Here is a 12,307-nt window from a genome sequence, read left to right as displayed (position 1 = left end):
TCATTTCATATCATTTTTATTGGCAGGCTTTCTGTAATTTTGCTAACTAAATGATAACTGCGACTTCGTCCGCGTAGAATTAGATTTATGTTTTTGAAAAAAGCGTGGGATATCTATCTTTAATTTTCCGGAATAAAAAGTAGCCGCTTTGTAAAAAACAAGTGTAAAAAATTTCGTCAAAATTGGTTATGCGGGTGGGCCATGAAAAGCTACTTACGTACATAACAGACAAATATCTACACTTTCGCATTTTTATAGTAGGTAAGTAGGTAAGGATTTGATTTGTTTCGCTTTACTAAAAATAATACCTAGGTACCTAGCTAATGATGCAAGTTTACCTAGTTTGGTCTAACTCTAAGCAGTAGTTCGATTCCTGTAATTCATAATTTCTAAATTGTTGTCTCTGGTTTAATCTGGCCAGTGGGACATAATGGATGTGGGACACCCGGAAATCTCAACAAAACTTGTGTCCAGCCGTAGGACTATCTACCATTTCAAGAAAATATACCACATTCACGCAATATCTTTTAATGGCATCCTAAACAGCCCCGGTACTATACCAATGTTACCCGTTCTATGGTACATAGAACTAGTAAAAAAGTGATATTACTGAACGTTAACCATAATGTTATTGTCATATTGACAACTGAGAGTTGTCATTTCGTCATTTGAAGATATTTGTTTACGTTACAAATGCCCAGCTGGCACACCTAAAAGCCAATAATTGGGAATTGAATTGAATTACGTTACAAATAAAAATTTATTCCATGAAAAATGAAGACACAACACGAATACAAGAAATGTTTTTTAACAGTAGGAACTACACGTTTCGACCTACTATGCAAATGCATTCAAACACCAGAAGTTTTGCGCGCGTTAAAAAAACTTGGATGTAAAGAGATAACCTTTCAAATAGGGAACAGTGATTATGAGCCGGGTTTTTATGAGAAAGAAGGTGTTAAGATTGAGTTATATAGGTTCAAAGATTCGTTAAAAGAAGATATGAGACGGGCTGATTTAGTTATAAGTCATGCTGGAGCAGGTAGTTGCTTAGAAGCGTTGGAGGCAAATAAACCACTTTTAGTTGTTATAAATGAAGATTTAATGGATAACCATCAAATGGAATTGGCTGAACAGCTACACATGTCGGGGAATCTTTATTATTGTACATGTGACACGTTGGAAGACACTTTAGAAACTGTTGATTTTAGTTGGCTGTCACCTTTGGCTAAGCCTACGCCAAATACCTTTGTCAAATATTTAGATAGTGTATTTACTGTTAACAATCTTTCTAAATAAGTAAATAGATAAAGCAAAGCTTCATAAAAAAACTATATGTAAAAAAATACTTTTTAAGTTGGTAGGTATACATGGTTGTTTTGTAAATCTGCATCAAGGAAGATATCCACACAAGGTTGCAAGAGCACCAGGACCACAATCTTTAGGAATGAAACAACTGGGAAGTGATAGATCAAGAAATAAATTATACTACTCTCTAACGAGAGATCTGCATTTTTTTATTCAGATACAAGTTAGCCCTTGACTGCAATATAAGATGGATGCGGGCAAACCTGGAAGGGGTATGGTAATTTTATTGAGTATTGAATGAGTATGTATAAGAATGTTATACTTACATAATAATATGTATAGTGTTATATTAAAATTGAATTGATTGAATCTTTGACAAACTTAATTGTGCTGTGGCTGCAGTTTTTGCAGATTCTTTTCAGTAGGTAAAACCATTAACCACCCAATTATTCATAAACCAGTGGTTAAATTCTTTGTCAATGGACAATCCATTGACATGTTGTATAGAAGCTGCTGCATGTTGCACCATACAGAATTGATCTGTTCCAGCAGATTACAGCAAATTAACCTTCTGGTTTGTTGTAAATCCCTTGACAATCATAAGGATTTATATAAGTCCCGCAAATTGCTATTGCGCTGGAACCATGTCTCATTACCATCGAAATGACGTCATTTTGACGTCAGCCGAAATAAAAATATACCATTAGCTCGAAACTTCAGTCTAGTGCTCTCACTAAAATGGCGGCCACGCGTGTTAGCAATTTGTGGGACTTATAGCAATTCAATTTTTCAATTAACAACATTTAGACTTCAGAGAACTAAATAAAATATGCAACTATTTCACAATTTTATTGAAAAATGAAAATCACAACAAAAAATATCTGTGTAATTAAAAAAGTGTTTTAAACTTACATTTTTGGATAAAGGATTTGATGTTCTCAATATGTATAAATAGAAAACTTGTTATGACTATATATTATTATATTTTATTGCTGGATTGAAATGTAAACCTGCTATCTCTATTTTCATAAAAATTAGATAGTATATTAAACTCACAATGATTAGAAATATACAATAAATCTAAAATTATTGTAAAGTTAATAAAACTTTATAATTTCTGAAGTCAGTTAAAAACCATTGTCATCCTTTCTCTCAGATTGAGATGATGAGATGATATTAAGATTGAGATCACAGATGAGAATAATTTACAATGTAAAAGAATTAATAGTATTGACTATTGGTGTTGATAAATTAATGATGACCAATCATGCAGACCGTACCTATATTTGGTTTCAATTTTTAGGCAACTGATATGTGATCTCTTTCATAGAAAATAATAAATATATTTCATGCTGTCATGTAAAGTTAAGCTATTTTAAGAATTAGCAGGTTTACACTACAAACTTTATTTTACAATCTAAACTAATTTCTTAGCCTCAAAGAAACTCTTGAGATGCCTCATCTGCCAGTATCCAATAGCTACGAGAACACCGGTCTGAAGTAAACTCCACCATAGGACCCGTGAGTTTGTACTTTCTGAAGTCTGTCTGAATCTTTCTTCACGATGCTGGAAATGTAAATAAACAAAAATGAATGTATTGTTATTTCTTCTTTAATGTTCCTATATTATTCATCTGATTATGATGAAACTTTGTACAGTTGTTGTTGGGACTTGTGGGATGGTTTCTGACATAGTACCATCAACATACAACAGGTGATGTACAAGTTGCCCAGACAAAGTAGCATTGCAAAGTACCATTGCCAGGCATTCACTAGTCTATAAAATATAAAAATCTGCAAAAGCTACATGTACGAAATATCATCACTTGCGAATGAATTTGGTTGTTTTTTTTGTTTTGTTTGCTGGCTTTGTTAACATAGTACCATCAACGTACAGTAGGTGTGTGTCACATTGCAGTACATCAACCTTTAGAATGAGATTTTGGCTTTGTAGAGCATTGTCTCTGTCACTCATACTTATGTGAATTTTTGTCGGTCTCAACGACACAGACAATGCTCTACAAAACTGCTATTTCTTTCTAAAGGTTGATGTACATTATTTTTTGCAGCATACTGTAACTACATAGTTTTCAATCAAAAAAATGTTTACCCTCTGATAGCTCTGTTCCTTGGTGATCTGGTGCACTTGATCCAACAGCTGTCTGATCCTTAGCTGCAGCTCGCTGAGTTTGTCCTTCTGTGCCACATTGGCATAGTCTACAGCATGCTCACCAACTTGGATATCTAAGTGCACCTAAAACAATAGTAGTAGTCTAAGGGTCAATTCATACTAGTGCATCGCAGCGTCAATCGTCAGTGCGCGAATACGCGCGCATTTAATTGTAAAAAAATTTATGATTCAACTCGCTTCTGCGCCTTACTCAACTCTTAAACTTTTTTGCAACAAACACAATACATTAAACAGTAGTAGAGTGCAAAGGTGGCCTTATCACTAAAGTGATCTTTGAAAGATGTATAATAAATAAGCATTTGCAATGTAACTTAATTTATTACTACTATGTAGCTACAATTTCGGTACATGAAAAATAAAAATAAATAAATAAAACAATCTTATTGAAACATCCTTTTAAAATATAAAAAAGGAAATCAAACGATAAGAACGCTTGGGAATAACCTTGGTTACCAACTTTGATAGATCTAATAACTTTAAGTGATTTTGCAAAGTGGTGATAGTAAAAAGAATACCGGCAGAGTTTGTTATGGGCTCTGCTCAAACATGTGCACATTTGGAACCCTCATAGCTTTAGTTTTAAGTTTACACAATTAATTATCACCATTACATCATTATCTTACAAATTCAATAATTAGAATTACATTGACAATCAAAAGGTGTACAATGGTACCACATACTTTAAATAAATGATTTGATTTCGGAAATTAATATTTACCCTTAAATTTCCCTTATTCTTTAGCTGCATTGTAAAAAATTCACTATACAAGCTTTTATTTAACCTTTAATTTTAGACTATTACTTTCCTACTAATGATTCCGTTTTTAAGAATTACTATAAGAAACTTATTGTTTGTACAGCTGTGACCTTGCCTAAAATTACTTTTGAGACTAAATACAGTGGTCTCAAACAAGTAGTCTGAAGTTGCAACATGGTGATTTGTGCAGATCATAGACTAAAGATTGAATAAACAAGCCTAGCTTTTGTTTCTACAATGCACAGTCATATGCCTCATGTTCAGATTAGACTATTTATTTTGCACTTGCGAAAACTAAATAAATATAGGAAAAATGAGTTTTTTTATGTTGTATTCTGTTATTTTTGAATCCATAAATTAAGTCAAGTACTTGTAATACTAGACATCAAAATATTTGTTAAATGCACATTCCCTTGATCAAAATTAACCCTCATAGAACAAAAAGAAAAATTCATAACCATAAATATAGTTCTAGGTACATGACTTACTCTTAATTGTGATCCACTAAACCAAGAGGTGCTATTCGAGTACATGCACAGTACGTGTTCACCAGGTGTCGCTGAAGTGAAAGAGATCATTCCCTCAGAGGAATACACTCGCGAAAGCACCACTCGATCATTGGGGTCGCGAACTTCCACATGCATTCCAATACCAGGTGACGAAGGCATAAAGCCGCCTGACCGAGGGTCGAACAGCTCTACTTTGTAGTTCACTAGAGAGATTTAACATAATTAATGAGAGTTTAATCAATTACAAGGTGTACAGTTATTTTATTGTGCTAAAAATCAAGAAAAACTGTCTCACCGATCACAGTCGTGTCATCCGGTATTTCTTCAATGAAACATTTCCTTTCACCCTCCGCTATGTGAAAATATAAAGCTGATGCATAATCTAAAACTAATACTAAGGTTAAGAGCGAGGAAAAGTTAATTAACTTCATTTTCTACAAAGCTAAACAGTCGGCAAAATCGAAAGCAATTTTATTTTTTGACAAGACCAAAATGCAAAAATTGACACACGTCATAATCGGTGCACGTCATCGAAAAAGTCAAAAAACATCACGATCTCCAAAAACGAAACGCTAATTTTAGAAAATTAAATTTACTTTGCCTATATATACTAACTTGAATAATAGCAGTCATAAGATAAATTAAATAATTACATTCCTTTTATATTCATAAATAATTTATTTCTAAACAGTAATCACCAAAAAATTGATGACGTTATGTGATGACGTTTGCCTTCAAGTTCGACAAAAATAATTATTTGATTATTTTCTTCTACAAAATAAAAATGTGAATTGTGAACCATTCTCGTAGGAGGGATAACTGAAAGACAAATAATTGTCGATTTAAAATCATTGGAGAATATAATAAATATTATATTTTCTATTTTAAATAAGTTATTTTTTAGGTTAGGATTTGGTCTAAGTTTACCAACAAAGTAACCATGGATCCTTTTATTATTGCAGCTGTTATAAGCGCTATTGTGATTATTCTCTTGTCGGTTGTATTTTTACGAGCGTCACAAGTAAAACAACTACGTAAGTATCTGTAAACAATAAAATTCGCATTTCAATAAAATGTTGTTCAATTCTCGCAAAAAAATAAAGTAACCAGCTTGCTTATTAATCCGTGTTTGAGCTCCTATTGAATTAAATACCTACAGAAATTATTGAGGAATATAATTATTTTTTCCATTCATGTATTATAAACGTTGATCCTAAACAATTTACAGCTGGTGCGAAACCAAGGGCAGTTGTACAAAGAGATGGAGGCCCGGGCAGAGTGCAGGCTGTCAGGAATCAAAGGGCACGGATGAGAGCTAACGGTAAGTCAAGTTAGGTTATAAACACCACTAATTTTTAGGGTTCCGTACCTCAAAAGGAAAAACGGAACCCTTATAGGCCCACTTTGTTGTCTGTCTATCAAGAAACCTAATGCCCGAGACTTCTTCCGCGTTGATTTAGGTTTTTAAAAATCCCATGGGAAGTCTTGAATTTCTGGGATGAAAAGTAGCCTATGACACTCTCTAGGTCTTAGACTATATCCGTGGAAAAAATCACATCAATGCATTGCTCAGTTGCGACGTGATTGAAGGACAAACCAACAAACACACTTTCACATTTATAATATACCCATATTATAAATGTGAAAGTGAAATATGGGTAGTGATTAGTCATGATTGCAGTAAAGTGCAAGCCAAGAGTTAAAAACAAAACCAACAAACCGACCAACAAACACACTTTCGCATATGGGTAGTGATTTTATATACAAATATTATTATAAATGCAAAAGTGTGTTTGTTTGTTGGTTTGTCCTTCAATCACGTCGCAACGGGGCAATGGATCGACTTGATTTTTTGCATTGATATAGTTTAAGACCTCGAGAGTGACATAGGCTACTTTTTATCCTGAAAAATCAAAGAGTTCTCATGGGATTTTTAAAAACCTATATCCACGCGTACAAAGTCGCGGGCATCAGCTAGTATTTGAATAAAGCTGTGGATTCAAACTTGCCATTGAATTTTAAATTGAATTTATATCCTTACAGCTGCAAGACATCAAGCAGCTCTCATTGAAGAGGAGCCGGGCGCAGCTGATGATGTAGAGGAGGATGGCATTCCAGAGGCAGAGAAGGTGGAGATTGATGACAAAATGGGAGCTAAGGTACATTCAAGTCTGTCTTGGACTGAATGAGTCACAAATGCTTACAAATGTACCTATAGTATGCGACAGGTTGGAATGGCAATTTAGGAGGGAACACTTGCACAGTCCCGCGCTAACCCGGTGCGGGGGAGCGCAGATGATGTGCAAGGTGTCCCGCCACTTCACCCCGATTGCCTTCTCAACATGTCGCTGGTTGTACTAATACTTGGCAATAACTTTGAGGTTGATTAAAACATTAGGTATGCAAGACAGAACAAGATATTCTATTTTTTTTTTAATTGAAGAAAAGTACACTTGTTGCATTTGTAGCTGTAGAGACATTCAACATACATAGATATTCATGCGTGGTTATGCACTTTTTGACACCTTTGAGCCTGCTTAAAAAAATTGCGGCCTGTTACAAGGGATAGATAAAAATTAGGAAACCTTAAAGTTGAAAGTGTGCAGCCTTCATCTAAATATATAAAAGCAAAAGGTGACTGACTGTGACTGATCTATCAACGCACGAAATGATCGGGCATGCAGATAGCTATTATGACGCAGGCATCTGCTAAAAAAAGATTTTTTGAAAATTCAACCCCTAAGGGGGTGAAATAGGGGTTTGAAATTTGTGTACTCCACGCGGGCGAAGTCGCGAGCATAAGCTATTTATTTTATAAAAGCTGAAATATCTGTGCATTGTCCCTAACACAGGGTGGAATGATCAATGATCAGTGACTATGAAGTTTAGATCATGGTGGCTTTGGGAGACAACAGGTAATAAAGGTGTAAAAAATCTTATGTCATAGTCTAATTTTTTATACTCTGTGCCCAGCTGGCACACCTAAAAGCCAATAATTGGGAATTGACTAATTTTTTATATTCTCTTCGGAGTAGTAATAGAAATCACGTCATGCATTGCTAGATACCTATTGCCGTGGCAACCCTCTGCCCTTGAAGTTTAAAAGTTTCCTTTAAAAATAGACAGCGTATCTCTTCATTTTAGAAACGTGCAAAGATGGAAGCTAAGCTGGAAAAGAAGAAAGCGCGTGAAGCCGAAGGGCAGATGCGGGAAATGAAGAAAAAACGAGACGAGGAAATGGAAGAGGAAAAGAAAAAAGCGGAAGAAAAACGAGAGGTAAGCATAGACTTGACCATTATGAGAGTATAGTGCATTAACAGATGTCATAACTCAAAAAGTTAGTCCTTGGGTGTAGGTAGAGATATCATTGTTACAATCTCAACTGTTGTGATTGGCTGAATATATTATTTTTGTTGCTAGCCAATAGCGAGAGAGCGTTGGCCAATCAGAGGTGATTGCCGTCGTCATACTGTAGCTATCAAACTAGGTAGCAATATGTCCTCTGAAATTCTGAAGCTTTGACAGATGGAGGGATGGACAAATAAAAATTCACTCAAATAGACAGAGAGAGACCTCTCTTTGCTCTTTGTAAATTCATGTCTTTTATCATTGTAGGAGGAAGAACGCAAAGCTGAAGAAGCGGCGCGAAAAGCGGAGGAGGATCGCAAAAGACGCGAACAAGAGGAGTATGAAGCCATGAAAGCCGCCTTCAGCGTGGAAGGCGAGGGCTTTGATGAGGAGCAGGACCAGGACCAGGATAACCTGCTCAAACGCTTCATTGACTATATTCAGGTGAACATCTGATGTACATCGAAATGAAGTCATCGAAGTTACGTCAGCCGAAATAAAAATATACCATCAGCTGAAACTTCAGTCTAGTGTTGACGTCACTAAAATGGCGGCCACCGGCATTAGCAATTTGCGGGACATATACATTGAACTGGTTTATTTTCAAAGTTCGTTATACTTTCAAGTTTCAACATTTATTAATAATTTAAATTTTAATTCGGCAAATTGACGTAATTTCGATGTTAATGAGACATGGTTCAAGCGCAAAAGCAATTTGCGGGACTTATACCACACTGTTTATTAGATTGCTATTTTTTTTATTACAGGCACAAAAAGTAGTCCTACTAGAAGACTTAGCAGCACACTTCAAAATCAAAACCCAAGCGGCTATCGAAAGGATAACCGATCTGCAAGCCTCCGGAGAGCTGACTGGAGTCATAGACGACAGGGGGAAATTCATTTATATATCGCAGAAAGAACTTGAGGATGTGGCCAAGTTTATAAAGCAAAGGGGACGGGTGTCTATCGCAGAGTTAGCAGAGAGTAGTAATGATTTGATTACTCTTGACCCTGTATCTGTGCTATAAATTATTTAAGCCACAAAACATATTTTATTTTTTCTTTTGTATATATGTCGGCCATTTTTGTTTTGAATGTAGACGTTCTTTCTGTAATAAACACTCCAAGAAACCTCAAAGATGGCACTTTTTATATTTTTTCTAAAAAAATTACGTAAATGTATGGCAAAAAGTATGTTCATATTAGGCAGTCTACGTTAGTTATGTCTATGCCTATGTTAGTTTTAGGCAGTATACAGATACACACTATATTATCAATGATATAGAACTATATGAAAAAAGGTCCATATACAAAGTACAAACCGTTTCCAAACATAAAATAAACTTCATTTTAAAGGATTATGGTATTTAATTCTTCTCTCTAACAATAAGTAATGCCATAAAAAAACTACAATTTGTTAGTCTTGAATCTTGATATAAGCAAACTTGTTAAAATAAAAGAGAAATATTCTGTTGAAAAATACAAAATTTTATTAAACAACGTAAGAAATTATTCGTTTAATTCATAACCAAAAATATCCTTGCCCTTTTCCAGAAGTAGAAGAGAAGACTCCTTAATTCTATCCAATACTTCCAAAAGTTTATTCTTAGTGAAAACTTTATAAAGGCCACGATTTTCGCCGGCGATCAAATTGCTGATTTTAACTGCTTCCTTGTGGTTATCAATATCATCGTTGCTTTGCAGGATCTTTAGTATTAAAATAGTGACCTCTGGAATGCAAAGACGTCTCAAAGTATCTAACTGCTTAGCCCTTTCCTCTTTTTCTTCTTCAGTGAAATTGTTGGAAGATGTACTGTCTGTTTCATCTTGGAGCCAACCGCCAGGGAATAGTAGAGTATTGTAAAGCAAATTCTTGGTATGACGAGATTGATGTAGTATGGTATTCTTCCATCTAGCCTTTTGTTGTTCGACTTGGGCACTTCTCTGTTCATGGTAAACTTTATCCGAGAATGACGCATCAGGAGCTAGAGGCTCAACATCCTTTGGCTGACCGCTTATAAAGTGTCTATACCAAGTCGCAAAAGCTTCTATGCCTTCTAAGTACGACCTCAAACATAAATGCTCTCTCAACTCTGAAGAGTTTGAAGGTACCTTGTTTATATAGTCTACAAACATTTTGTGTAAACGACTAACGCATAGCAATGCAGCGTCAGTGTTCCCAATGAAAATAAATGTGCGAATCATAGCATTGCTCAACCAAAGAGCTTCTTCTAGTTGGTTTTCAATAAACCCCAACCATTCTAAGGATAAAATTACTTTATCAACTAAAGCCTTATCTTTTTCAACTGCAGTTGTTTGGGTAAATGACACATCTATGTTTCCGTAGCCTTGTTGTATGTCTGTGATTGCTTTTTTAATTGCTACTCTAGCAGAAGCAGCAACATTGACACCTGCTTTCATCCCAGCACTGACTACATCCTCTCTGTGTTCACTTTTTTGTATATGACTCATAAATTCTGCATATAAAGTGATTTGTCTCTGAACAGGTACAGTAGAAGTGTAAAAGGCAATAAGTTCTGGATTTTCACAGGCCCCCTCAGTTAAACCATCGATGAGTAGAGTGACATATTTCTCTAAAACCCTATCTCCGACATCATGCTGTGGATCTTTGCCCATCTGTCTCAGTACTAGCACTAAGTGAGCAAGGAATCTTATGAATTTCTCTTCAGCACTCTCAATCCATTGCAAGGAGTCTTCCATTATTGCACGAATATGTCCGAGCATTACATGACGCTGGCAGATCTGGTAATTGGACTCCCTCTTTCCTTCCATCAATGATTTAACAGCATTGAAAACTTGCTGCAAAGAAAGCTCTTCAAGTTGAAGTTCAGTTTGCAACAATTCTAGAACATCTGGTGGTGTTGTGTTTGCCTCAGCCGTCGCATGATGCTCTCTCAAGAACTTGTCAACTCTCGCCTCTATCTGAACTCTTAAATGTGCCCATAACAAGTCCTCCCAATTCCCTTGACATGCTGGCAGGGTGCTCTGCAAATGGCCGCATAAAATTCCAACTGTGGCTCTGTAGTAAATGTTTTCCGAGACATCATTGGCAATGTTCAAGGAGCACCACTTCCATAAATCTCTTGAAGAGTTTCCGGAAACTTGTAAAGTTCCATTCTCATCCTGTTCATAATGTAGCAACTTCCAGCCTTGAAGTACAGCACCCCGCCACGCTTGCCCAGCACTAATACATAAAGAAATTGCCTCATTGAACTTACCACAGCGAACTTCAGTAAATATTCTCTTACACAAATCATTATCATCTTTTTTGTCATCCGTGTGAATAGTTTTATTTTGACGTTTCGGTGCATCTGGATCCATGCATGTGATCATAGCCTTATTCTTCTCCTTATTGAACAAGCTGGACCCCATAAGTAACTGGTGGAGTGTGTTACCCCAATGAATATCATTACTGATGACAGGAGCAGAGGTTTTGGTGGTTTCTTCCTGATAAGCAGCCGTGGACTCGAGCCAGTCAACTAGTAGCTGGAGAAGACGTAACTCGGAATCGCTTTGAAATAATGCGTCGACTAAAATTTGTTGTGACAGTGTAGGTTCACCAACAATACTGTCCAATGATTCAGGATGCTCATTTATGGAGTCATTATACAGACAATATAGAAGTTTCCATGTATTAGCTTCCTCTGCTAACCAATAATTCTGAGCATTATATCGATGCCAAGGCTCAACCAGCTCGAGGGAGTCGCAGCAAACTTGGGCTAACCTTGCTAAAGTATCCAAAACTTCACTCGGACGAGCAGACTGTATTATTTCAAAAAACGCTTCATTTAAACTATCTCTCGTAGTACCTGAGTTAATTATAACTGAAGATTCGTCCAACACTTGTCTCAAACTCGTATCGTTTAGAGTTTTGAAAATAGTTGATTCATTGAATATGGGTGAAATATTCAGTGTATCTTCTCTCGCCAATAACTGTCTAACTCGTTTGTTTTTGGGAGTTAGCTGGATAGAATGCATCTTAAAACTACTGTTGTAATTCATTGTTTCAATACAATTTTATTACAATTTATAGTTAATGTTTTTTTTCCATGAAAAATAGCGGTTTTTTTTTTAAAGATGAACCACAGACGAACGCAAAGAGTATAGGAACGTCACGTCAGTCACAGAACTGCACAGAACACTATTACTAGTCCATAAAATGTCATGTAGTAT

At 35.8% G+C, this 12,307-nt stretch overlaps 4 protein-coding genes across 4 annotated transcripts; 2 read left to right on the top strand and 2 right to left on the bottom strand.

Annotated features, from left to right (window-relative positions):
• Window positions 1-735: 735 nt before the first annotated feature.
• Window positions 736-5,137, top strand: Alg13 (Alg13 UDP-N-acetylglucosaminyltransferase subunit). The gene has a single exon (XM_069501783.1). The coding sequence runs from the start codon at window positions 775-777 to the stop codon at window positions 1,297-1,299; it is 525 nt and encodes a 174-aa protein (XP_069357884.1). The 5' UTR covers window positions 736-774; the 3' UTR covers window positions 1,300-5,137.
• Window positions 2,145-5,271, bottom strand: eca (transmembrane p24 trafficking protein eclair). The gene is made up of 4 exons (XM_034973051.2): window positions 5,061-5,271; window positions 4,745-4,968; window positions 3,419-3,562; window positions 2,145-2,875 (listed from the first exon to the last, which is right to left on the bottom strand). The coding sequence occupies exons 1-4, from the start codon at window positions 5,194-5,196 to the stop codon at window positions 2,726-2,728; spliced, it is 654 nt and encodes a 217-aa protein (XP_034828942.1). The 5' UTR covers window positions 5,197-5,271; the 3' UTR covers window positions 2,145-2,725.
• A 186-nt stretch (window positions 5,272-5,457) lies between these two features.
• Window positions 5,458-9,471, top strand: Ddrgk1 (DDRGK domain containing 1). The gene is made up of 6 exons (XM_034973050.2): window positions 5,458-5,799; window positions 5,994-6,086; window positions 6,809-6,924; window positions 7,910-8,041; window positions 8,381-8,557; window positions 8,881-9,471. The coding sequence occupies exons 1-6, from the start codon at window positions 5,706-5,708 to the stop codon at window positions 9,139-9,141; spliced, it is 873 nt and encodes a 290-aa protein (XP_034828941.1). The 5' UTR covers window positions 5,458-5,705; the 3' UTR covers window positions 9,142-9,471.
• Window positions 9,472-9,580: 109 nt separating this feature from the next.
• Window positions 9,581-12,234, bottom strand: Nup107 (nuclear pore complex protein Nup107). The gene has a single exon (XM_034973049.2). The coding sequence runs from the start codon at window positions 12,134-12,136 to the stop codon at window positions 9,623-9,625; it is 2,514 nt and encodes an 837-aa protein (XP_034828940.1). The 5' UTR covers window positions 12,137-12,234; the 3' UTR covers window positions 9,581-9,622.
• Window positions 12,235-12,307: the final 73 nt, after the last annotated feature.

This window comes from Maniola hyperantus, chromosome 11 (assembly GCF_902806685.2).
Source record: "Maniola hyperantus chromosome 11, iAphHyp1.2, whole genome shotgun sequence".
Lineage (NCBI taxonomy): Eukaryota > Metazoa > Arthropoda > Insecta > Lepidoptera > Nymphalidae > Maniola > Maniola hyperantus.
This window is presented reverse-complemented; position numbering and strand designations above follow the sequence as displayed.